At 42.3% G+C, this 27,405-nt stretch overlaps 1 protein-coding gene across 3 annotated transcripts in view; it reads right to left on the bottom strand.

Moving 5' to 3' along the window:
* The window catches only part of COL19A1 (collagen type XIX alpha 1 chain), a 1,371,841-nt gene that overhangs the window by 888,923 nt on the left and 455,513 nt on the right, over positions 1 to 27,405 (bottom strand). For all 3 annotated transcript variants that reach the window (XM_073626739.1, XM_073626741.1, XM_073626740.1), the window contains exon 12: positions 14,694 to 14,738. In XM_073626739.1, the coding sequence (XP_073482840.1) occupies positions 14,694 to 14,738 (45 nt within the window). The remainder of the gene's footprint in view (positions 1 to 14,693; positions 14,739 to 27,405) is intronic.

Genomic DNA, 27,405 nt, shown 5'->3' with positions numbered 1-27,405 from the left:
TTAGCTGAACACTGTGAAGAGGACGCACTACACTAACGTTAAAATAATGTGCTGCCTGCGGTAGTGATAGGATCAGGAAAACACCACCAACCTTCTACAGATAGCTTTAGCTGAACACTGTGAAGAGGACGCACTACACTAACGTGTAAATAATGTAGCTGTCTGCGGTAGTGATAGGATCGGGAAAACACCACCAACCTTCTACAGATAGCTTTAGCTGAACACTGTGCAGAGGATGCACTACACTAACGTTAAAATAATGTAGCTGCCTGCAGTAGTGATAGGATCAGGAAACCACCACCAACCTTCTACAGGTAGCTTTAGCTGAACACTGTGAAGAGGATGCACTATGCTAACATTAAAATAATGTAGCTGCCTGCAGTAGTGATAGGATCAGAAAAACACCACCAACCTTCTACAGGTAGCTTTAGCTGAACACTGTGCACAGGTCTCACTACACTAATGTGTAAATAATGTAGCTGTCTGTGGTAGTGATAGGATCAGGAAAACACCACCAACCTTCTACAGATAGCTTTAGCTGAACACTGTGCAGAGGACGCACTACACTATCGTTAAAATAATGTAGCTGCCTGTGGTAGTGATAGGATCAGGAAAACACCACCAACCTTCTACAGGTAGCTTTAGCTGAACACTGTGAAGAGGATGCACTACACTAATGTGTAAATAATGTAGCTGTCTGTGGTAGTGATAGGATCAGGAAAACACCACCAACCTTCTACAGATTGCTTTAGCTGAACACTGTGCAGAGGACGCACTACACTAACGTTAAAATAATGTAGCTGCCTGTGGTAGTGAGAGGATCAGGAAGTCACCACCAACCTTCTACAGATAGCTTTAGCTGAACACTGTGCAGAGGACGCACTACACTAACGTGTAAATAATGTAGCTGCCTGCGGTAGTGATAGGATCAGGAAAACACCACCAACCTTCTACAGGTAGCTTTAGCTGAACACTGTGCAGAGGTCGCACTGCACTAATGTGTAAATAATGTAGCTGCCTGCAGTAGTGATAAGATCAGGAAAACACCACCAACCTTCTACAGGTAGCTTTAGCTGAACACTGTGAAGAGGACGCACTACACCAACGTTAAAATAATGTGCTGCCTGCGGTAGTGATAGGATCAGGAAAACACCACCAACCTTGTACAGATAGCTTTAGCTGAACACTGTGCAGAGGACGCACTACACTAACTTGTAAATAATGTAGCTGCCTGCGGTAGTGATAGGATCAGAAAAACACCACCAACCTTCTACAGGTAGCTTTAGCTGAACACTGTGCAGAGGTCGCACTACACTAACGTGTAAATAATGTAGCTGCCTGCAGTAGTGATAGCATCAGGAAAACACCACCAACCTTGTACAGATAGCTTTAGCTGAACACTGTGCAGAGGACGCACTACACTATCATTAAAATAATGTGCTGGCTGCGGTAGTGATAGGATCAGGGAAACACCACCAACCTTCTGCAGGTAACTTTAGCTGAATACTGTGCAGAGGTCTCACTACACGAACGTGTAAATAACGTAGCTGTCTGCGGTAGTGATAGGATCGGGAAAACACCACCAACCTTCTACAGGTAGCTTTAGCTGAACACTGTGAAGAGGTCGCACTACACTAACGTGTAAATAATGTAGCTGACTGCGGTAGTGATAGGTTTAGGAAAACACCACCAACCTTCTACAGATAGCTTTAGCTGAACACTGTGCAGAGGATGCACTACACTAACGTTAAAATAATGTAGCTGCCTGCAGTAGTGATAGGATCAGGAAACCACCACCGACCTTCTAGAGGTAGCTTTAGCTGAACACTTTGAAGAGGGCGCACTACGCTAACTTTAAAATAATGTAGCTGCCTGCGGTAGTGAGAGGATCAGGAAAACACCACCAACCTTCTACAGGTAGCTTTAGCTGAACACTGTGCAGAGGTCGCACTACACTAACGTGTAAATAATGTAGGTGCCTGCGGTAGTGATAGGATCAGGAAAACACCACCAACCTTCTACAGGTAGCTTTAGTTGAACACTGTGAAGAGGATGCACTACACTAACGTTAAAATAATGTGCTGCCTGCAGTAGTGATAGGATCAGGAAAACACCACCAACCTCCTACAGATTGCTTTAGCTGAACACTGTGCAGAGGACGCACTACACTAAAGTGTAAATAATGTAGCTGCCTGCGGTAGTGATACGATCAGGAAAACACAACCAACCTTCTACAGGTAGCTTTAGCTGAACACTTTGCAGAGGTCACACTACACTAATGTATAAATAATGTAGCTGCCTGCGGTAGTGATAGGATCAGGAAAACACCACCAACCTTCTACAGGTAGCTTTAGCTGAACACTGTGCAGAGGTCGCACTACACTAACGTGTAAGTAATGTAGCTGCCTGCGGTAGTGATAGGATCAGGAAAACACCACCAACCTTCTGCAGGTAGCTTTAGCTGAACACTGTGCAGAGGTCTCACTACACTAACGTGTAAATAATGTAGCTGTCTGCGGTAGTGATAGGATCAGGAAAACACCACCAACCTTCTACAGGTAGCTTTAGCTGAACACTGTGCAGAGGTCGCACTACACTAACTTGTAGCTTTAGCTGAACACTGTTTAGAGGACGCACTACACTAACTTGTAGCTTTAGCTAAACACTGTGCAGAGGTCGCACTACACTAACTTGTAGCTTTAGCTGAACACTGTTCAGAGGACGCACTACACTAACTTGTAGCTTTAGCTGAACACTGTGCACTACACTAACTTGTAGCTTTAGCTGAACACTGTTCAGAGGACGCACTACAATAACTTGTAGCTTTATCTGAACGCTGTTCAGAGGACGCACTACACTAACTTGTAGCTTTAGCTGAACACTGTGCAGAGGTCGCACTACACTAACTTGTAGCTTTAGCTGGACACTGTGCAGAGGTCACACTAAACTAACTTGTAGCTTTAGCTGAACACTGTTGAGAGGATGCACTACACTAACTGTAAATAGTCTAGCTGCCTGACTGTGGTACTAATAGGATAAGAACAACACCAGCAATTTTCTTCAGGTAGCTGTAAATACTGTAACAAGACAAGCATGCCTGTCAGTAGGAAGATAACAGGAACGGATCTAGCTAAAAACTGAATACAGTGTATATATATATATATATATATATATATATATATATACACACAACACCTGGGATGACTATATATACACAATACACTGTAAGTGCAGCTAACTGACTGACTGTCCTGCCTAATCTATCTAACTTAAATCAAATGACACTGTCTCTCTGTCTCTCAACGCCGGAACACACTACACAGGGCCGCCGTGCAGGAGGCCTTACATAGTGTGGGGAGTGTACTAAACCCCCTGAGCCATAATTGGCCAAAGCCACCCTGGCTTTGGCCAATTACAGCTCTCTCTACAGACAGTGCTGTGATTGGCCAAGCATGAACGGTCTGGCATGGATTTTGGGGGAGATCTACGCCATTTTCTTTTTAAATTTGGCGCAGGGTTCCTCTTAATTTCCATATGAGACCTGAAGGGCCTGGAATGGATTTTAGGGGGACCCCCCCACACAATTTTTTTTAAATTTTGGTTCGGGGTTCCCTTTATTATTCATACCAGACCCAAAGGGCCTGGTAATGGATGGAGGGGAACCCATGCTCTTTTTTTCAATTAGTTTTATCTATATTGCCGAGACCCGGCAATTCATTAGAGCCGCGATCAGTTTTAAATGACAATTTTTCCTTTAGAAATGTCATTTTGCTGTGGTACTGTTCTAAACACGGGAAAAATGTGCCACTTTGCACAGTACTATAAGCACCCCTCAGGCACGACATTTAAAGGAATATTTCATTTTTATTGTTTCACTTTAAGCATTAAAAAAAATCATTGCTCCCGTAGAAATGGCCGTAAAAACATGCATTGATACATCTCCCCTGGGGCAGGACCCAGGTCCTCAAACACTTTTTATGAATATAACTTGCATATAAGTCTTTAAAATTAGCACTTTTGATTATTCATGTTCGTGTCCCATAGACTTTGACGGTGTTCGTGTGTTCTGCCAAATTTTTTGCCTGTTCGCATGTTCTGCTGCGAACCAAACCGGAGGGTGTTTGGCTCATCCCTACTGGCAGGATTTGGTAGTGTCAGAGAAAGAGGTTTACCCTGGCTGCACTGACAGCATGCATCTCCTTGGCATAGACTGACAAGATGGCAACTGGAGCCCTCCTTTAACCAGATGTGGTGTGCACACAGCCTCAAATACCAATAAATCTTCAGTGCAGGTGACAAAGAAAGCTCACCCTGGGACAGGCAATGTCATGGTCAGGGTTCAAGCTCAGAGACCAGGAGCTTTGGCCATAGTGAGGCTCCCATCAATCAGCTGGAAAAGTGAACAAGCAGATCAACCTGGTGAATGACACAGGCTCACCTGAGATGCAGGGTGTAAGTACTAACCAGTATTCATCAAAGCTCCTGATGGTGGAGATGGGTTTTGCTGCATGTTAGTACCAGGTTGCCCCACCAGTAGGAGAGCAAGCCAGGGTCCAGTAGCAAGGAGCAAAATATAGGCTGGAGAGAGCACAATAATCTGGCAAACAGGAAGCGCAGAGACGTGACAGAGACATGGCTTAAATCGGAAGTTGTTTGGAGGAGCACAAGGAACAAGAGACAGGGCATGATTGTAGTAAGAGATCAAATATTTAGCTGTAGATCCAGGGCCGATCCTAGGGTCACAGGTGCCTGGGTGCAGAAATATTTCTGGCGCCCCCACATGGGTGTGGTCATCTTTCTAACTCCTCCCCTTTACTGAAATGGGCACAGTGGCTGTTTTTGATGGGCATAGTGACAGCTTTTGATGGGCACAGTGACAGCGTTTGATGGACACAGTGGCTGCGTTTAATGGCACAGTGGCTGTGTTTAATGGGCACAGTGGCAGCATTTGATGAGCACAGTGGCTGCCTTTGATGGACACAGTGGCTGCATTTGATGGGCACAGTGGCTGCATTTGATGGGCACAGTGGCTGCGTTTAATGGGCACAGTGGCTGCTTTTAATGGGCACAGTGGCTGCTTTTAATGGGCACAGTGGCTGCTTTTAGGCGGGGCACAGTGGCTGTGTTTGATGGGCACAGTGGCAGCGTTTGATGGGCAGAGTGGCATTTGATGGGCACAGTGGCTGCTTTTAATGGCACAGCGGCTGTTTTTGATGGGCACAGTGGCTGCTTTTAACGGGCACAGTGGTTGCTTTTAATGGGCACAGTGGCTGCTTTTAGGCGGGGCACAGTGGCTGCATTTGATGGGCACAGTGGCTACATTTGATGGGCACAGTAGCTGCGTTTGATGGGCACAGTGGCAGAATTTCATGGGCACAGTGGCAGCGTTTGATGGGCACAGTGGCTGTGTTTAATGGGCACAGTGGCAGCATTTGATGAGCACAGTGGCTGCCTTTGATGGACACAGTAGCTGCATTTGATGGCACAGTGGCTGCATTTGATGGGCACAGTGGCTGCGTTTAATGGGCACAGTGGCTGCTTTTAATGGGCAGAGTGGCTGCTTTTAATGGGCACAGTGGCTGCTTTTAGGCGGGGCAGAGTGGCTGTGTTTGATGGGCACAGTGGCAGCATTTGATGGGCACAGTGGCTGCGTTTTTGTCACGGCTGGGCTCAGCCCTTCCTTCTCTGAGCTGGCCGCTCAGCTGTCGGCTAATTGCCAGCTCCCATCTCTCTCCAGTTATCCAGCTGTTGTTGATTCTGCTCGTCAGTCCTGCCTACTTAAAGCCATCCAGCTCACTTGATCTCTGCCTTCGCCTTTGTCAACATCACAGAGACTTTCTCCTGCGTTCCTGTTTGAAGACTTGCTCGGCTGACGTTCCTTCTGGCTCCTGATCCTGCTTGCTGTACTACTACATTTATCTCTGACATTGGTTTGGCTGACTACCCAATCCGGCTTGTTTTGACTACGCTTACTCTGTTTGATTCATGATTCCTGATAGTTTTATGGCACAGTGGCTGCATTTAATGGGCACAGTGGCTGCTTTTAATTGGGCATAGTGGCTGCTTTTAATGGGCACAGTGGCTGCTTTTAAGTGGGGCACAGTGGCTGCGTTTGATGGGCACAGTGGCAGCATTTGATGGGCACAGTGGCAGCATTTGATGGGCACAGTGGCAGCGTTTGATGGGTACAGTGGCTGCTTTTAATGGGCACAGTGGCTGCTTTTAATGGGCACAGTAGCTGTGTTTCATGGGCACAGTGGCTGTGGTTGATGGGCACAGTGGCTGTGGTTGATGGGCACAGTGGCAGCATTTGATGGCACAGTGGCTGCATTTTATGGCACAGTGGCTGTGTTTGATGGGCACAGTGGCTGTGGTTGATGGGCACAGTGGTAGCTTTTGATGGACACAGTGGCTGTGTTGGATGGGCACAGTGGTAGCTTTTGATGGGCACATTGAGCATTTGATGGGCACAGTGGCACTGCTTTTGATGGGCACAGTGGGCGTTTGATGGGCACAGTGGGCATTTGATGGGCACAGTGACAGCTTTTGATGGGCACAGTGGGTGTTAGATGGGCACAGTGGCAGCTTTTGATGGGCACAGTTGCAGCTTTTGATGGGCACAGTGGGCATTTGATGGACACAGTGGGCATTGGATGGGAACAGTGGGCATTGGATGGGAACAGTGGCTGCTTTTGATGGGCACAGTGGGCGTTTGATGGGCACAGTGGCTGCTTTTAATGGGCACAACTTTGTCACCTACTTTCTTGACTGGCCTGGTGCAGCGCAGGGACTGGAGACTGGAGACACTCACAGCAAGGCACAGCAGCAGCAGCTCTCTCTCTCTTCAGACACGCTCCGGCTCCGTCAGCTCCACTCCCTCTTAGCCACGCTGTCTGAAGAACATGGCAGAGGTGGGCAGAGCTTGCTCACTAGCCATGGAGGTGGCGTGCAATGAATGCTGGGGCAGCAGCGGTCTCTCACTGACGTCACTGGTCGCTAGCTAGATGCCGGCCCTGCGACCGGCGATTCTAGCAAGCCGAGTGAGCAACCAGTGCAGTCAGCTTCGACAGCGGTGGCGGGCCGGTGGCGCACCTCTTCTGCAGGCACATTACAGCGCTGGGGCACGGTGCACCCCGTGCACCTGCCCAGGATTGGCCCTGTGTAGATCATCTCCGGTGACACAGCGAGAAGAGTCACAGCTAGGCACCACAGAGGCCACAGGTCCAGATCCAGGTTGGTGGTCGGGATGAGACACTAATCATACACCACAAAAGCTCTGATCCTGCATTAGTCCTAACTCATCCTGAGGGCATCTTCAACATTCTTTACTCACTTCGAACTGCATACTGGGTCCCCCACAGCATAACTGATCACTGTTGCTCTCTCCCATGTCTCCAGCTAAGCCGTGCTCCATGCGAACACCAACAAGCACTCCTTGAGTGGCACCAGCAGTGGCCATCTTGGACATGAGGTTTCCACCTTCAGTCATAGTGTGGGCATACTGGCTTCTATCACAACCTGCAAATAGACCTTAACAGCTAGAAACTAGCACAGATTAGTTACTTGCATTCTGGTTTTTTGGATTGTTTTCCTTCTCTTTTTCTTTTACTCCCTTTTTTAGCTCTTGGTGCTCTCATAACTGCAGGATTTTTTTAATTCGGGATCCCCCACCCTCTGTTATGATCACTAGCCCATTATGACCCCACAAGCATTTGAAACACTCAAGGTCCTCTCGTGGAACGTCTGAGGCTTTACTTTGAATTTTAGACGAGCCCTTCTATTCAATAAGTTGAATACCACGCTCCTTATATTCAATTGCTACAGGAAACATGTTTGACACCAAAACCTTAGCTTTAAAGAAACCATGGGTCAAAAATTACATATTCAACATTCTCTAGAGGAGTTTTGGTTCTCATTCATAAATCCCTTCCTTGCATAACTTAGGCAGTACATACCGATCCCAGTGGTAAATATGTTGTGAGTGCTATTTACATACCCCCCTCCCACTGCAATACTCTACACCATTCTGGAGAGGCTCACCCCTTACTGCCCAGCCAAATTAATAATTGTGGTGACTTTAAAACAATCCTGCCCCCTAAGTTAGCTAGACCCACACCTCCTAAACATTTTTCTGGAGATCTTTCTGCCTGGGCCCTGGCAGCAAACCTGACTGAGGCCTGGAGAGTCTCAAGAGTCTACTCCTGCTTTTCCATCTTTCATAAAACATCCTCTCCCATTGATATGGCCTTTACAAACCCCTGTCTCCTAGCAGATGTGCAGGAGGCCATTTGCCTTCCCAGCAGCCTCTCTGACCATTGTTCCCTTGCCCTAGTTCTTAGAACTTGTGCTTGGCGCAGTGGGTCTCTTTGGTGTTTATGTGCCCAATGGGTCTACCACCCTGATATTGTAGAGAAAACACCTAACATTATTGAGGATTATCGGGGGTCAAACAATGGGTCTTCCTCTCCAGACATTGTTTGGGATGCCTTTAAGGCATACAGTATATGAGAGGGCAATACATCTCCTCGGTTGCTGCTGTCACGACAGACCAAGCATCCACCATGCAACATCTTCAGAGTAGAGTGGAGGACCAGACCCGCCTGTACTCCTACCTAAATTCTGTGAATTTTGACCTGCTCATGTCCACAAACTTTGTGACCTTGTCATCTGGACTAGGTCACAAAGTTTGATCTTTCTAAAAACAGACAAATCTTTTTCAAACACAGTGACAAAAATGGTAGATTTTTAGCCATGCTAGCGCTCACAATATGCCCCTCACCCTAGTCTTTGATATAAAGTCCCTAGATAGAGGCATTATAACTTCTTCACAGGATATTCTAGAAGAATTTTTAACTTATTATAGTAAGCTCTATGCTTCATCCCTACCACCTGATTTGGGTAGACTGCATCACATGTTACATACTTTCTTAGACTCAGACCAAACTGGGTTCATGCTCCCTAAGTCTACAGACATAAATGTACACAGACTTTTTGTAAACATTCATGTCAGGCATGTTATTGCGGGTACTACGGGGGTCGCCTCTTTTGAGAAGGCGTTTGACACAGTGGAGTGGACTTATCTGTGGGAGTTATTGTGACAAATGGTTTATTCTCTTTCAATATAGTTTATCCAATGGCTATGCACCATTCGCCAGCATCTTACAGTGGCCATTAGACTGCCCCTTTTTCGCTACACAAGGGCCTTCTCTCTCTGGTCCTTTTTGTTATGGCCATGGAGCCCATGATGGAGGCACTTCTTGTTCCACTGGCATTAGGGTTATAAGATTGGTCGGCTGGAGGAGAGGTTGGTCCTGTATGCAGATGACCTTCTGATCATCCTAAACAATGCAGGCCCTTCTCTTAGAGGATCTCTGCAGGTCCTGGCAGCCTTCTTGGATGGTATAGGCCTCTGGGTCAATCATACTAAGTCTCTATTGCTCCCAATAGATCCGACACCTTCAAGCCAGCCCCTCCAAATTTACAGTTACAATGGGTATAAACATTTACATACGATATCTAGGAGTGACCATCTCTCGCACTATACTGACTATATCACCTGAATTTGATGCCTGGCAACCATGCTTTCAAAGCAAAACTAAAAGCATGAGAGAAATGGCTACTATCTCAACTAGGCCACATAAACCTGATTAAAATGAGGATACTCCTGAAATATACTCCTGAAATTCACTTATCTCTTCCACAATTCCCCGCAGTGGATTGCCAGAACATTTTTTGCCCAACTACAACAACTATTCTCCTCATTTTTATGGGGTCCTTGCCCCTCAAGATACAAATTATCCACTCTAATGTGACCTACCTAACCAACTTGTGACAGCTCAGTGGTGGCTGTGCCCCGATCCCTCAATCGTCCTGGAGGCAGCTGTACTACAATTACTACAGGCCCTAAAGCCCCTACCTGTTAACCCCCTCTATAAGAAACACCCTAAACACCTCAAACTGTCTCTCCGAATATCCCATTTTGGCATGATCCCACCCACCTCACTTTTATACTCTACTAGACACCCAAGGCTGGGCTAAATATAAGATTAAAACCTTGTCACATATTGACATATCAAAAACCAACCCCTCTTTTCCTTTTCCATCCCCTCTTCGCATTTTTACCTTGCAGCCTCATATTTCTTACTGTTGTCTCATGCTTTTGGTTACCAGTTTTTGTGCAGCTCCTCGGACCTGGTCCAATCCGATCTTGAACACTTACTCCAGATAGCATGCTTTGACAAACCCACCTTGACCATCTACAGCTATTTCATCATGGTAGCACTTCCTGACTTGTCGCCTCTCAAGCAAAAGTGGCAGATGGATATTCTGGACTAGACAATGATGACAGGGTGGACATGTGGGACCTTACTTTGAAGCAATTAGTCTCAATTAGAGATAAACTTATTCAATTAGAAATCTTACATAGAGCATATTACACCCCATATAAGCTCCACGTGAAGCATTCCTCAATCTCTTTATCTGTTGGCGCTACAACCACTCACCATGGGATTTCACACATGTCTTCTGGTAATGCTTGGCTGTTACACAATACTGGCAGAAAGTAGTAAATGTTGATAATGGGATAACTCATAACTCCTTTTTTCCCCTCTATATGGATTTGCCTGCTGGGCTTGGTTAAGGATGATTGATGATTGAATTGCTACTGTTCTATGCCAGAAAAGCCATTACCTTGTTTTGGAAGAAGCCACCACCACCCATTTTTTCTTACTGGAAACAATTAGTGAACACTAGCCTACCTATGTGAACAGATACTTATGTTAACAGAGGCTGCCCTAGGAAATTCAAAAAAGTTTAGTTGAAATAGCTAGATAATGCTTCTACGGCCTCAATGCCAGACAATATTTGAGATTCTAATGTTTTCCTGCACTTACCTGATAGTCCCAGCTCTACCAGAGGGTCTATGTCTCTAGTGGGGCATCAATGTATTCAGGGCATGGCTTTCCCTCATAATTATTCCTTGGGCAGCATGAGCCATGCAAACAGACTTGAAGTTTTGGTTAATGCCAAGTTGGCACTTTCTGCTTTCTTGTTTCTTTTGTTTTTGTCCGTGTGTTACGGATGGTTTGCCCCTTCGTGGGCATATTATCTGTATCTTGTTTTATTATCTCTAATCTGAAACTATAATAAAGATTTTTCCTAAAAAATATGAAATACTGTTTCAATATAAATGCCCAATAAAAGAGAATTTACCTAGCATTCAATATTACTACTTTACCTGTGCATGAAAAGTTCCATTAAAATCCATTATTTAGGTCTTTTATTATCACTTGAGTCAAAGTCTAAACTAGTTTGTATAGCTGCATCATTTTTTTAAAGTGGAACAAGACACTACAGGACTTTTATGATTTCAGGCTATTTTCTTGCAGTTTTTGGAATCATTTAGAACTGACGCTAACCTTAATTGCAGCTGAATCACACATGAGTCACATGCAGTAAATTATTGTTGGAAACCCATGGGACTGATCATCATTTATTTTTAGACTTTGGGCCTGCTTTAATAATGTTTCTATAAATTTTAGTTGTAGATAGAAAATGTGGGAAAATTACTGATTCAGCTCTACAACATGGCTTGAAAATAAAATGTTATAAATATGAGTTTGCCTACAGCAAGACTTAATATTTTAATTTCCAGATAATACTGCCAGCCACATGCAGAAAAGACAGGGTAACTATAAAGTGTAAAGCCTTAGCTGCTAAATCAGTTCTTGTTGTACCTTGTTTTCAAAGCCCTGTCTTACACCATGTAACAAATACATTCATAGTTTTTACTATACATATTAAAACAAAGCAGACATATATAGAAACTCTCCATTTTATTCCAGTCATGGATGTGTTAAAATGTTGTTAAGTACAGTATATGTTTACTTACAGATTGTAATAAATTAGCTTTTTCAGTCCACTGCACAAGCACACTCAAATTCGGAGGTGGAAATACAGCACTGTAAATAGTTGAAAGTCTGGTGCATTGCATGGTGTTGTCCACCTAAAGGCTTTTGTTGATAGATCTTTATGTAAACTCAGCCTTTTCTATTTAAATGCAGTGCTTCTTAAACATAGGTTCAAATGTAGGAATTGATCAGAAAATGCTGCATTTGACCTACTTTGCCTTTAATCAAAACACACTTCAATAGGGCCTGCTGCATCAAAGAAATGCAATGTAAACCTGTAGGTAGGTGTTAGTGCTCTTAAACGGTAGCCCAGGTTCAGTTAGAGTGGGTCAGGGGTCAACACGGCACAACAGTTGCCCAATCGGGGACACTTACAAACCAAGTAAAATACAGCCTCTCTCATCTACTTGATCTTGTCCTAGATCAGGATGTACTACATACAGTATCTCCAGTCTAGAATACAGGTCTCAGGTACTACAGGACCTAGCTGTGGTGTCTGACATGAGAGTTTGACTGAGAAGACTGGCTTAACAGAATTATACATATTTTGGCAAGTAAAACATTTTTCATATATGTATTTTTAACTGTGTCATATATCATATTATGACCAGGAGAATTCAGAGCCTACAGATACACATCAAACAACAGCACCCACTACATGTTTGTAACACCAGAAAATGCTCCCTGGATGCTGTGTGTAATGGGTTAGGTTGAGCCAAGATGCTAAATTTTTTGAATTGTTAGCAAAGTATTTACTTTGTTTGTTTGAGGAACAGTACCCGCAGCATCTTAAACCAAAGTTACTTGTATGGGTCCCTATACCTATGGGGTCCCCATATCCTGTTCTAGGTTCTTACTTGAGGTAAATCATGAAGAAGGTAGTAAGAAGATTTACATTGCTTCTAAAGCAGTAGCAGAAAAGCCACTAAGAGACAAGGAACAGGCAACTGTACATTGATGAACCAAGCGGCCATTGCTTTTTTACATAAATATGCCACTGCAAATCTGTTAGATTTATCAGAGGTCCCTGGTAAAGACAATGGGGTAATTCACTAAAAGAAGAGAGTGCAAAATCTGGTGCAGCTATGCATGGTAGCCATTCAGCTTCTAACTTCAGCTTGTTCAATTAAGCTTTGACAAAAAAATGTAAGCTGTGCAGAGCTGCACTAGTTTTAGTAAATCATCCCCAATGTCGATAGGGCCAGGCAGTTACACTGTGACAGGAAGTTTTAATGAACTACCACAGCACTCAACAGCGCCGTGGTAGTCCATTGAGAACTACAAGCCGACAGCCGCAGAGGATGGTAGACAATGTAGTTTTCCTATTCACAGAACACTGTGAATGGATGGCACGGCTGGGTGGACAGAGTCCTGCATGGTCACGTTTTTGCAGATTGTGACAGCTAGTTGTCAGAACGGGGGATCAAGGGGAGCTGGGGCTGATGCATCTGTAACATGTCACATGTTAAACTTTGAATACATGTTACAAAAAGTGAACTTATGCTTTAAACAGAAGCATTAAGGCAGTAAACATTTTATGGAAACAATAAGGCTCCTTTCACACGGACGGCTATTCTGCCGCAGTTAAAAGCATGTTTTTTTTCTGTGAAATTCAAGACTCCAGGCACTGCGATCAGATGCATTTGTACAGTGCGATTAGCTGCAGTTGCCTTTAGCTGCAGTTTGCCATTTCCATAGCAATCCGACAGGGTACCGACTCGTATTGAATGGGGATCCGACTTGGATCCCCACCAATGCCCCGGGACTGTGACGACATAAGGGGCGGGGTCACTGGGTGACATCAACTTCTGATCTTCATACTTGTCCTGGGTCAGTAACGCAAAGGATTTAATTTATGAAAGGTAAAAAGGCTATTCACTTTGCAAGGGGATTTTCCACAGAGCTTAGTGGATGAGGTGAAACTTGGCTGACTTCATCCCATTCAATCATGTGCAAGCAAAAATGCTTTATTTGTCTTGCATGTGATTTGGTATTCTTTGCCAAGTGAAACGTTAACACATTGGCTAAGCCCTGGGGCAAATTCCCTTGCAAAGTGCAACGTCCCTTTCAAAGTGAACAGTCTATTTGGCTTTAGTAAATCAATTCCAAGTACCCCAAAGGTAACACCAGCATTCTCAGAAATAAAGGTCAACAATAATATTTTTTTTGTTTGCCTTTTTTTCACTACTCTCTATTCTCACAAAATTTTAGTGTTTTTCACTTAGCCTCTATACACACTTGAATTTTGTTCTGCTGGCTTCCCTGTGCTTAACTACACAGAATCTAATTTTTTTTTTTGTACATTGTATTAGTCAATGGGTCACTAATACATTTTTTAAGCTTATAGGTGTTTTTGGTCTTATAAACTTCAATGGGAACACCTTTAAACATAAGACATGTAAACTGCTTTTCATTTCCTTCCTTTTATAAACTTTTGAAGCTTAATATAAGCACAAGTGTGATTGCAGGCTTAGACACTGCAATTTTATATTTTGAACTTGGGTTGAATTGGATCAGAACAGAGAATAGAGTGCAGAAATGTACTCTGTTGCCAAGTTCATGTCAACAGGTTGCTGAGACTTTTATATCAGATTTAAAATGTAGCAAATTCTTAGTACAAACCAGTAATATTACTATACTTATTACAAGTTACATATTAGTGAGCATTGCATATGATTATACTGTATGTCAGGTACAACATCAAAAAAACAGCTTAACAAAAAAATAGCTTAACAAGTCACCTAAAGATACAGCTTTCAGATTTCATTCATTTCATTTACATACCATGTCTCCTTTCTCTCCTTTGCTACCCTCAAGCCCACTTTCTCCCTGTTATAAACAAAAAAAGTGTTAATATATATGTTTCTTTAGTCATCAGTCACATAGAGCGTTGACATAATTTTACACAAGGGTTTGCATTTTACTACAACAATGACATCATTGGGTTAATTTACTAAAGGATTTGAGAATCGTAATACAATAAATTGTGTGAATGTTCACTTCAGTTTTCCAGTCATGTACAGATGAAATAAGTAAATAGGCATTTACTTTTTCATATTATTGAAACAACTGAAGTGAATATTCACACAATTTATTGTCTGAAGATTCTTAACTCCTTTAGGCAATCTGCCTCCCTCTATAGAAGTCTATATATTTTCTTTGTGCTTTGCTGCTTTGTGGTTAACTCAACATAAATTGTGTCATAACTGGTAAGCTGAATAACATATTGGCTTTTTATATCTTTCAGGTACTCCTGGGGTAAGACTTCCTTAAACAGAAATGCCAGTTCTGTTCTAATATCATGGACCACTGCAATGTTAGTTACTATGTGTGAGATTAAGGGGATCGATTTACTAAAACCAGAGACTGCAAAATCTGGTGCAGCTGTGCATAGAAACCAATCAGCTTTCGTTTTTTTTTTATTTTTTTTGTAAAAGCTTAAAGGGGTTGATTTTTTTTTTCTTAAGATTAAGATTCATTAAGATAAAAAGCCTTCTGTGAGCAGCAGCCCCCCTCAACCCCCCCCCCTCCCCTTCTACTTACCTGAGCTCAACTCTATCCAGCGATGTTCCAGGAGTGTCTCATCTGCCCGGGACTGCCCTCCCCATTTGCTGAGACAGCAACACAGTGCCATTGGCTCCCGCTGCTATCAATCAAAATTAGTCAGCCATTGAGGAGAGAAAGGGGTGGGGCTGGGCCATGTCTGAATGGACAGAGGGAGCTGCGGCTCGGCTCGGGTGCCCCCATAGCAAGCTGCTTGCTGTAGAGGCACTCAACAGGAGGGAGGGGCCAGGAGCAGCAAAGAGGCAACCGAGAAGAGGAGGATCTGGGCTGCTCTGTGCAAAACCACTGCACAGGGTAAGGTAGTAAGGTTGGTTACCATGCACAGCTGCACCATATTTTGCACTCTCCAGTTTTAGTAAATCAACCTCTCAGTCTCCATGATATAGATATTAATTGATGTTTGGAAAATTTGAGATAGTGGCACCCTCTTTGTGGAACTATGGAGGGAAGTGAAGAAGAAACAAAATTATTGCAGAATAGCCTCACCATTTGTATACTTTCAGCATATGGAATGCTATTTGAGTGACCAGAAGGGGATTGCTGATAAACAGCAACTTGCAAGAAGCACAGTATAATTCAAGGTGAAGCTAGACAAGTATTGACAAGAAGTGAGCAAGAACTACGAGAGTTCTCTTTATTAACTCTTAAGAGAGTTAATAAAGGGAACAGGACAGAGCACAAGGAAACAAGAGGGAGCATATCAGTTAAGGGAATAAACACCTCAAGATACCGGACTGAGAAAATAGATGGCAACCTAACAAAACAATGAGAAACTCATTAACAGCAAGCAGGTCAAGGCAAATACTAAAGGTAAATCTGTGCTTTGCCCATATAGGGCAAAGAAACAAGTACTAAATGATGAATAATCCTTCAAAATATCTAAATGATGAACAAAATACATAGAAAGAGGAAAATAGTGGCGCTATTACAACATAATGCAATGAAAAATATGTAATGAAAAAAATGTGTAATGAAAAAAATGTCCACTGTAGAATACTAGGTGCAAAAAAATTTGATGAAACACTCAAAACACCAAGTGACTTTTTAAGATAATTGAATCAAACAAAATGTCCATAAAAAAAGATGAAAAATGTCAATATAATCAATGGTTAATTGCAAGTGTCTTCTTAATTTCTTCCACCGCACCAGAGTGTTCAGTGAACCCACTCCCTTAAGAAACGCACTTACCGACTCCAAATGCCTGCACTTGCGTGCGAGGCTAAAACGCTTTTATACCACACAAAATAGGGTATGATCAGCAACCCGATATCAACCAGTGTGTATGGGGAACACTCCACAAGTAAAATAATAAGGTGCTCCAATAGTGTAAAATTGTACGATCAATTTATTAAAAACACTATCAATCTTCAAAATCACCACTCACATTTTACAAAATCCAAATAAGCAAAACTCAGTGCAATATCACAACACAGCAACTCAGCAAATGGATCACACAGCATAGGAATGCGGTCACGGCAGACCCGATGTGTACAGGCGTCAGATTCTACGTTCTCACCCTCTCCTCGTTACTTCGCCGGCAAATCGAAACACCACTATCTCAAAGGTAACAGCATCATACGTCACTGCCACGCCGCCAACATGTTTTGTCACAGATTCGACTTATTCATGCGATCCCATGAATAAGTCGAATCTGTGTTGTGATATTGCACTGAATTTTGCTTATTTGGATTTTGTAAAATGTGAGTGGTGATTTTGAAGATAGTGTTTTTAATAAATTGATCGTACAATTTTACACTATTGGAGCACCTTATTATTTTACATGTGGAGTGTTCCCCATACACACTGGTGGATATCGGGTTGCTGATCATACCCTATTTTGTGTGGTATAAAAGCGTTTTAGCCTCGCACGCAAGTGCAGGCATTTGTTGTCGGTAAGTGCGTTTCTTAAGGGAGTGGGTTCACTGAACACTCTGGTGTGGTGGAAGAAATTAAGAAGACACTTGCAATTAACCATTGATTATATGAACATCTTTCATCTTATTTTATGGACATTTTGTTTGAATCAATCACTTTAAAAAGTCACTTGGTGTTTTGAGTGTTTCATCACATCCTTTTTCACCTAGTATTCTACAGTGGACATTTTTTTCATTACACATTTTTTTCATTACATATTTTTCATTGCATTATGTTGTAATAGCACCACTATTTTCCTCTTTATATGTATTTTGTTCACCATTTAGATATTTTGAAGGATTATTCATCATTTAGCACTTTTTAGTTTATAGTGGCAGCTTTATTTATTTATTTAATTGTACACTTATTAGGTTCATTTGTGGCGCGGTGGTGGTAATTAGATTAAAGGGCGGTTGTATACTTTATTACTTATAGCTATACAAGTACACTTTAATGCAGACTTTTACAGATGTACCTTCTTGCCTTCATTTTATTTCACTTCTCTGTTCAGCTGCCTAGAGTAACAGGTAAGCCCTTTGTTACCTACACATCATCACAGTCATAGATACTAAGAGCTACAGACTTCTTGTGTGAGGACAGTGGGAAAACTACAGGTCTGCTGATGAGGATGGGGATTAAATAACCTATTGCAATTATTATTATTATTATTCAAGATTTATATAGCTACACCAGTTTGCACAGCGCTTTGCAATGTTAGGGCAAACAGTACAATTACAATACAATTCAATACATAAAGAATTTAGAGGCCCCTCCAACGACCCCATGATTCCAATCCCTGACCTAGGGCATGACACGACATGAATATGAATTTCCTTTAAAAAGGTTTATGTCATTTTCCAAACTGTGCACTGATACAGTAGCATTTGCCACATGTACGACTTACATTTTAAAGCCCCAGGGTGTGCAGATTTTAAACTGGGAAATAGCTCTAGACTTTCCAGCAGCTGTTTGCTTGGTTACATAGCTCTTTTTGGTAAGTGTGGCTTCCTGATATATTCAGCTGCCTGTATGTCAAGTTGTGACAGCAGAGTTTGGAGGAAAATTTTATCTCACTGACACAGTTTCGAAGCCCAATGTGAAATGGAAAGACCTATTATAAAACGTCTATAATGTTTTTGCATATATGTATGTGATATGTAAAACAGAATGAATAATTCAAGAAACTTGAATATTGCCACATTGTAAATTCAGGATATAATGAAGAGGCATAAGCACAAATAATTCAATAAAGTGACATAACGGAAAATCTCCAAGAAAAAGGCACATGAACGATTAGCATTGTCAGGTTTTGTAACTAATAGGCATACTTGAATCAGGTTTCTAATAATAAAAAAGAAAAAAATATAAAAAAATATGGCTAATGAATTAGTATGAAAACATGACAAATCAGCAAATTGTGATTTTTCTTATTATTCTTATAAATAAACTATATGGATGAAGATTTCTGGAGTCTGCAGAGAACCATAAAGCTAATAAATCTTGATTGTCTTTATTTCTAGTTATGCAGATTTACTAAGAAATATTCCAGAGAATCAAAAATTAACGAATCAGAATTTCTTCTGATTGTATCATCATTTTGTTGTAAGAGATCATTGAGTTAATGATTTAGATTTTCTAAAGGGGTAGAGAATGGTCGCTAGCAATAGGAATGTTCACTTTGTTTAGTGAATAAGGTCACTCTATGCTCCGTTTGAATACTTGATTATGTGCAAGGGGAAATTTAAAAAGCAGGATTTTAACCTGCATATAACTACAAAATGTAATCTTACTCACTAAAAAAACATTTATTTTGCAAAAATAATTGAAGTCCAATATGTAGGTTTTCTTTTTACATTTTACATGTCTTTATGAACATGCCTTAGCACTAGGTTTGCTGTTCAAGATTTGGTTCTGAAAAGCTAGAACTGAACATCTGTGATGTTCAAGTGCACTGGATTTGGTGCAAAAAATATGCTATAAGCCACATGTATAATTATTTGTGCATAACGGTAATTAGACACAAAATTACTCATGTGGCTCAGTGGTGGTCAATTTACATTGTTAAATTATAAACCAGTACAGGGCTGATTTACCTTTGTATGGGCTTTCAGTTGCAGAGCTGGAGGAAATGTCAATGGAATATGAGTGTGCTGATTACCGCACTCGTGTTCTATTAGGAACTACAAGTCCGTCTGTCGGCGGTGGCAGTTGAGACTGGTAGTTCATTTATTTGTAGATCACTATGAATGAAAGACATGGCTGTGGGGGCGGAGGCCCTGACATCCCTGTCAATTTAAAAAAATCACAGCTGCTGCGGGGAGAAGAACCCCTGCATGCTGTTACTGGGGGCTGCTCTGGGAGTGAGGCTACATCACAAAATGTTACACACTAAATATGAGTGCAATATGAAATATGTTGTTAAAATTGGAGTCAACCTTTTAGCCCTTAAGGTTTAAAATGTGCATTTTAACACACAAATGCAAAAAAGAGCTCCGGTAGTGAAAAGGTTAGCAATACTTTAACCACTTACAGACCGGAAGATTTGGCTGCTTAATGACCAGGTCATTTTTTTGACCAGGTCACGGCGCTGCATCGTTTTAACTGACAATTGCGCGATCATGCAACGATGTACCCAAACAAAATTGACGTCATTTTATTCCCACAAATTGAGCTTTCTTTTGGTGCTATTTGATCACCTCTGCGGTTTTTATTTTTTGGGCTATAAAGACAAAAAATTTTTCAACCACCTATTACACTTTTGAAGGCCCTGGAGCACCAGGACAATGGAAACGCCAACAAAATGTGGAAAAAAATGAAAACGCATTTTTTTTTACGCAAAGTTGTCCATTTATAAGATATTTCCAACATATAGCATGTAAATAGCAAAAATTACACCCCAAAATACATTCTGCTACTGTGTATGGTGATACCACACGTGTGAGACTTTTACACAGCCTGGCCACATACAGAGGCCCAACATGCAAGGAACACCATCAGGTGTTCTAGGGACACATAGCATGCACATACCAAGAATTACATCCCAAAATACATTATGCTGAGCAAAGAGTAAACAAAAGATTACCTGTGTTTGTAGTAGCGCAGTTGTACACAGGAGGATAGCACTGGTCCAGGCAGCAGGCAGGGACGTCAGCAAAAGCGAACCAGGCAACAGGCAGGAATACTGTCCATAGTCAGTACAGGCAGCAGGCAGGGATACTGTCCATATACAGTCCAGGGTCAGTGCAAGCAGAGATTGTCAGCAGTGCCAAAATATTGGTCCTGGTAGTAGGCAGGTCCATGTGGTGTGGTCAGTTCATGCGACAGGCAGAGGCATGATGGCATAGGTCCTACAGGCAGCAGGCAGAAGTAGGGCCTCATTCAGGACAGAATGAGGACACAGGTAGAGGCTTCTCCCATCCAAATCTCTTTGAAGCATCCGAGTCTCCAGACCCTAATCTAGGAATGAGAAAACAAATTAAATTGTTTTCTTCATCCAGAAAAACAATTCTGGAGCCGCTCACATATGTGAGACCCCTGTGTTCTGAATCCCACTAGTCCACTGGCAGGGTACAAGATCAGTCCACGAGGCAGGCAAGAGGCATGGTCAAACAGTCCAGGGTCAGTTCCAGATCAGGCAGAGGTATAAACAGAATTGGTAGGCAGAAGCGTGGTTGAATAACAGTCCAGGGTCAGTTACAGAGCAATCAGAGGCATAAGGGGTGTTGAAGGTAAATGGCAGGAAGTGAGGGTTATGTTTACCATACTTCAATAATAATTTAGTGAAGTATGGTAACGGCGGAAACAGTCAACTATGCAGAGGCTTGGTTGGGAAGGACTTTGGGAAGGACTTTGGGACAATGATAAGTGGTGTCTCTTCTCACTCCTCGTTTGGAGCACACCCGGCATTTTTTTCTGACATTTCTGGCCTGTTGGTCTGGGAGGGATTTTATCGGGAAAGTGGCGTTCAGAGACATCAATCACATCGGATCTAATGTTTTCTGGTGGGCCGTTCGGGTATATAAGGGCAGTAGTGATTTCCTCCTGGTAGCCAAGGAAGGGTTTAGGTCTTTCAGTGGAGTTGCGATAGATTACATAGGTGTTGTATATGGCCAAATTAAACAAATAAATTTAAACTTTTAAACTTTTTAATACCGCTGTTATGTTCTTCTAGTGGAAAGGTAGGGTTTGAGTATTTGGTTGTTGAAGTCGACACCCCCCATGAACATGTTGTATTCATGGATACATGTTGGCTTTTGGATTGGGCCACTCCTCCTGGTGATCTCAATGAATGTATTGTTGTAGATCGAAGAAAGCATGTAGACATCCCTTCTGTCCCTCCACTTCACAGCCAGAATTTCCTCATTCCGTAAGCTCGCCGCCTCCCCTCTTCTTAACTTCTTGTTGACAAGGCTTTGAGGAAAGCCCTTCTGGTTTGTCCTTACGGTGCCGCATGCTGGAGTGTTCTTTCTGTGAAGGTTGCTGAACAGGGCCAAACTAGAATAAAAATTGTCCACATACAAATGATAGCCTTTCTCCAGGAGTGGGTTTATGAGTTCCCAAATTACTTTCCCGCTTGATCCAATGTATTCTGGCCAATTAGGAGGATGTAGCTGGGTGTCCTTCCCTTCATATACCATGAAGGCATAGGTATACCCTGTAGCTCGATCGCACAATTTGTACATCTTCACCCCATAGCAGGCCCTTTTGGTGGGAATAAATTGTTTTAAGCCCAGCCTGCCAGAAAATGTGATAAGGGACTCATCCACACATATGTGTTGGTCTGGGGTAAACAACTGGGGGAAGGTTTCAGAAAAATAATTTATTAGCGGACGAAAATTATAAAGCTTGTCAAAATTTGGGTGATTTCGGGGAGGGCACTGGGTATTGTCGTTATAGTGTAGGAAACTCATAATCATGAGATATCTGGTCCTGGGCATTACTGAGGAAAAGATGGGCATGTGGTAGATGGGTAGGGTAGACCAATATGAACATAATTCATTTTTTCTGTTTAGTCCCATACAGAAAGTGAGGCCCAAAAAAATGTTAAACTCCTCCACTGTTAGGGCTCTCCACTCATGGGGACGGGAATAAGAGGATGTTGGGTTACTTGCTATAAATTGTTGTGCATACAGGTTGCACTGGGCCACAATTGATGCAAGCATGTCCTCAGTAAAAATTAAATGGAAAAAGTCTATCGGGGAAAAATTTTCTGTGTCCACCTGGACTCTTGGCTGGGCAGTGAAAGGGGGAACATTAGCTTCTCCTGAATTAGGAGGAAGCCACAAGGGGCTCTGAAGGGAATAGGGAAGGCTGGCATGGGACCTAACCCTTTGGGACTGAGGTGACACCCCACTGGTACGTGGCCTTTGCCGAGGTACTGTGGTGCTTGTGGATGGCTCTGCGGTGCTGGTGGATGGCAATGCCTCCACCAGTATGCCTTCGTCTGGCGGGCGGACTCTCATCCTCCTCCTCCGAGGCTGTCAGTGTACCACTAGGACAGGATCGCAGTCCACGTCAGACTCAGAATCTAAATATGAGGAGGAATCCGAAGCGGAGAGCTCCCCGTTGCTCTCGTCGCCCGCAAGAATATTGTACGCCTCCTCGGCTGAAAATAATCTTCTAGCCATTATTGATGATGACAGAAGGCACTGATGACACATGACACTGATGATAGATGGCACTCTTATGTGGCACTGATGACATGTGACACCGATGACACTGATACGTGGCACTGGTGACACTGATAACAGATGGCACTCTTACGTGGCACTGATGACACTGATGACATTGATACATGGCACTGGTGACACTGATAACAGATGGCACGTGACATTGACAGGTGGCACTGATGACAGATGGTACTGACAGGTGGCACTGATGACAGATGGTACTGACAGGTGGCACTGATGACAGATGATACTGACAGGTGGCACTGATGACAGATGGTACTGACAGGTGGCACTGATGACAGATGGTACTGACAGGTTGCACTGATGGCAGATAGCACTGGCAGATGGCACTGGCAGATGGCACTGATAGGTACTGTGGGGCACTGTGTATGTGTTTTTATGCACTCACAATCTCATAATCTGAAGGACAGGTCACTCTCCCTCCTCACATGCGGTCTCTGTGTGAGGAGGGAGAGCCGGCAATGAGAGATGATCTCATATGTTTCCGATCGCGCTGTAAACAGCTGCTGTAATTGGCTGCTGTAATTGGCCGTTTACAGCGATCTGTGACTGGCTGTGTTCAAGGGACACGGCCAGCGCAGAATTTCCCTGATGCGCGCCCGCGGAAGCGTGCATCATGGAAGTAAACAGGAGGAAGTCCGGGTATTGCCCTCCTGGCAATTGGCGTCCGCGCTGTAGCCGTCTTTCGGCTATAGCGCGGGCGTGAAGTGGTTAAGGCCTGTTTCACACATGCTTTAGCTTCTATAAAAGAAGTGAACAGTAGGCTTCTACAACGCATTTGAAAAGCTTTCAGTAAGCTTTGTTGAAACTTTTATTTTTTTTTTAAACACCTTTCGGCTCCAGTTTGTAAATGTTGAACACAGATCCTTATGGGAGTGAGGATCGCCACTTTAAACAAGCTGCCAGCAGGCTTCAGCACTACTTGAAGCTTGGGGAAAGCCTGCCAAAGCCAGCTAGCAGTTTGTTAAATGTTGCTCAAATTAGCACTCCCATTAGGATCTGTGTATAACTTTCCTAAACAGGAGCTAAAGGGTACTTTAAAAACGTAGAGAAAGCTACTCGATGCTTGCCGAAAGCTTGGCAAAATCTCAAAATCTTGCTAAAAGTTTCCTAAAAGCTTGCTGCTCATACTGTTCTTATACAAGCTGTGAAATAGGCCTAATAGTAAAACGTCTACAGGGTCCATATCTGACCCTGGGACCTCTGTGGTGTCTGACTGTAAGTCTTCATGCTGTGCCACCTGAGATGCTGGACAGCTCCTCGACTGATCTCTTGGACAATCTTGCCTTGTATCTTGCCTTGTATCTTGTTTCTGGTGAACCCTGAACCCTGCTCCTCTCATGAACTTCCTGATTTAAGTCATGTCTCCGCACTTTATTTTTTCCAGGTTATTGTGCTCTTTCCCACCATAATCTTGCTCTTTGCATACCTGCTGCTGTTCTTATCTTTGGTACCACTCATTATTGACCCTTGGCTTGTTCATTGACTACACTTCTGTCTGATTCCATCCAATTAGTTTTGCACCCCTGTGAACCATTTTCCACGGAGAGCGGTCTGAAGTCCGCTCTCGGCTGATGTCACTGCAATCAGTCCAGGCAGCGTGTCATTCTGACTTAGGAAGTCTTAATCCGCTAGCTGCCTGGACTGATGGCAGTCTCAGCCTCTCAGCGAGTCTCTGAGAGGCTGAGACAGCTGCTCCCCGCCCCTCCACAGCTCACCACTCTAATGAGTGTGGAGGAGCAGAGCAGAAGAGCTGCTGACTGAAAGTCAGCAGCTCTCCGCTCGGGAAGGTGACAGAACCGAGCCATAAGCGATATTCGGTGGCTCGGTTCTCAGTGCAGAGGTGACCGGGGGACAGATGCAGCATTGGTCTGATGCTGCATCCAGCTAGGTAAGTATGAATCTAAAAAAAACCCCCAAAAAATACTTCTATTTTAAAAAAATGGAGTGTGTCAGTGCCCAATAACTAAGCACCCACATGGGAGAAAATTGTGTAAGTCATATCCTTCCCATACCTGGAATTACCTGGTATTTATATTCCAGCCTAGCAGCTAGTGAAGGCATCAACTGAAGGTACCTGTTGCTTTAAGTTGTCTGGACAAAACAAAGGTTCTTTTTATAGTTAAAATGGTTAAAAAAAAGGCACAAGTCCATCTAGTTCAACCAATAAAAAAAAATGTAAGAAATAATACATGGATTGTTGAAATTCCATTTACCTAAAATTACTTTCACACAAAGTAATATTTGAGCATACAGGTATATTTATACTATGTCACATTCATGTTTAAAGCAAATGCAACATTTTATACTTTATTTATATTGCAATTTATTACATATGAGCATATATCATCAAGATGTTCAGGCTATGCCTAAACTGTAAATAAAATTAGCAGCTCTTATTTTACTAGGTGCACCAGAAATGTACCAGAGATAATGATAACTGAATATATACAACGTACTAAGTATGCCAACATAAATTTTTGCTTGGAGCAACATTAAATCTAACATCTACCAGCTTCGTCATCATGTCTTCCGTTTCTAATGAGAAGCTTATATAGGCTCCCATACTGACCTAATTTCTTCCTATGGCAGTTTGTATAAAATAGTTGAAGAGATATATATCTTATTTCATAATTCTTGTGACCAAATATATGATGTTTTTACGTTTCTTAAACTCGTTTATAGTTTGTAATCATTTTGGAAATGTATCAAGACCTTTGACATAGTATGTAGTAATTTTCAAAGTAGTGGTTTTATCTTTCATCTATTCTAAGTTTTATAATGTAAAGGAACAATACCAGCTTTGTTAGAGACCCTAACCCCATTTCTGTATTCAGAAATCCATAATACTAAATCGATGACCTCTGCTGTAAAACTAGAAATGGTAAATGAAAGAGAACATTGAAATATACCATAAATGTCTCTAGAAAGCACTTAATATTTCCTAAAGGCATTGCGCTATATGTGTAAATGTAATGTTACCCTACCTTTTGTATATTAGGTGAACAGTATAATGCCCAAAAGTAAATATTACCTTGCCTGCATTGGTTAGAATTAGAACAACTACCAAGTCTTTACTGCTGTGTACGTTTAGGAGATTCCACTCATTTACTTTGAGGACACAGGAACAGAAAGTGATGGGAAATCTTCCCAAAGGAAACCTCCACTACTTTATCTAAAATAACAAAAAAAGTTCTGAGTCTAGTAAAAGTATTTTTTTTTTTTTTTTGGTGGGAGTGTTGTCCTTTCTAAATTTAATGACTTAATTTCTGTTATGACACATATCTTGTTTTTACTGATTAAGAACAAAAATGGGGTGGACTTTACATGTACCTTGCAGGGTCTAATAAATACACATATCAAATAGGCTTAAAAAATAAACAAATCCTTATTTCCATATACAAATGGTTAGCTTTAAAAAAGTTTAATACAACTGGTTAAAACCACAGTAATGCCCCGTACACACGGTCAGATTTTCCGATGGAAAATGTGTGATAGGACCTTGTTGTCGGAAATTCCGACCGTGTGTAGGCTCCATCACACATTTTCCATCGGATTTTCCGACACACAAAGTTTGAGAGCAGGCTATAAAATTTTCCGACAACAAAATCCGTCGGAATTTCCGATCGTGTTTACACAAATCTGACGCACAAAGTACCACGCATGCTCAGAATAAATAAAGAGATGAAAGCTATTGGCTACTGCCTTGTTTATAGTCCCGACATACGTGTTTTACTTCACCGCGTTCAGAATGATTGGATTTTCTGACAACTTTGTGTGACCATGTGTATGCAAGACAAGTTTGAGCCAACATCTGTCGGAAAAAATCCTAGGATTTTGTTGTCGGAATGTCTGATCAATGTCCGGCCGTGTGTACGGGGCATTACTGTAAGTCTATCCAGGGTGTGCTGGTCCTGACTGAAGAATCGAGAAAACTGGATATATCTTGTCTGGTTTCTTTCTAGAATGTGTTGTAATTTGTTTGTCATGTTTCACTTGTACTCATTTTGTATTGCTGATTTACCTTGATCTACAAACCCTAACGCATGTTTGACAAACAGTGTTGTGACACTGAAATCTGTACTTGATCTGCGATATATTATAGATAATGGTAGATAATGGTAAAACTGCATTGTATAGAGTAGACAGTAGTCTGACTAGATGAAATATGGTCAGAAATTAGCTGATTGACCAATAACATATATAGAAAAAATGTTTAGTCCCTCCACACTATGAGGCTGATTTAATAAAGAGGTTAAGGATTTTCACACAATAAGTTGTGTGAGGATTTATTTCAACTATTTAATCATGTGAAAAACAAATTCCTA

Source organism: Aquarana catesbeiana, linkage group LG04 (assembly GCF_042186555.1).
Source record: "Aquarana catesbeiana isolate 2022-GZ linkage group LG04, ASM4218655v1, whole genome shotgun sequence".
NCBI classification, from domain to species: Eukaryota; Metazoa; Chordata; class Amphibia; order Anura; family Ranidae; genus Aquarana; species Aquarana catesbeiana.
Note: the sequence above shows the minus strand (reverse complement) of the source record. Positions and strands in the feature narration are given on the sequence as shown.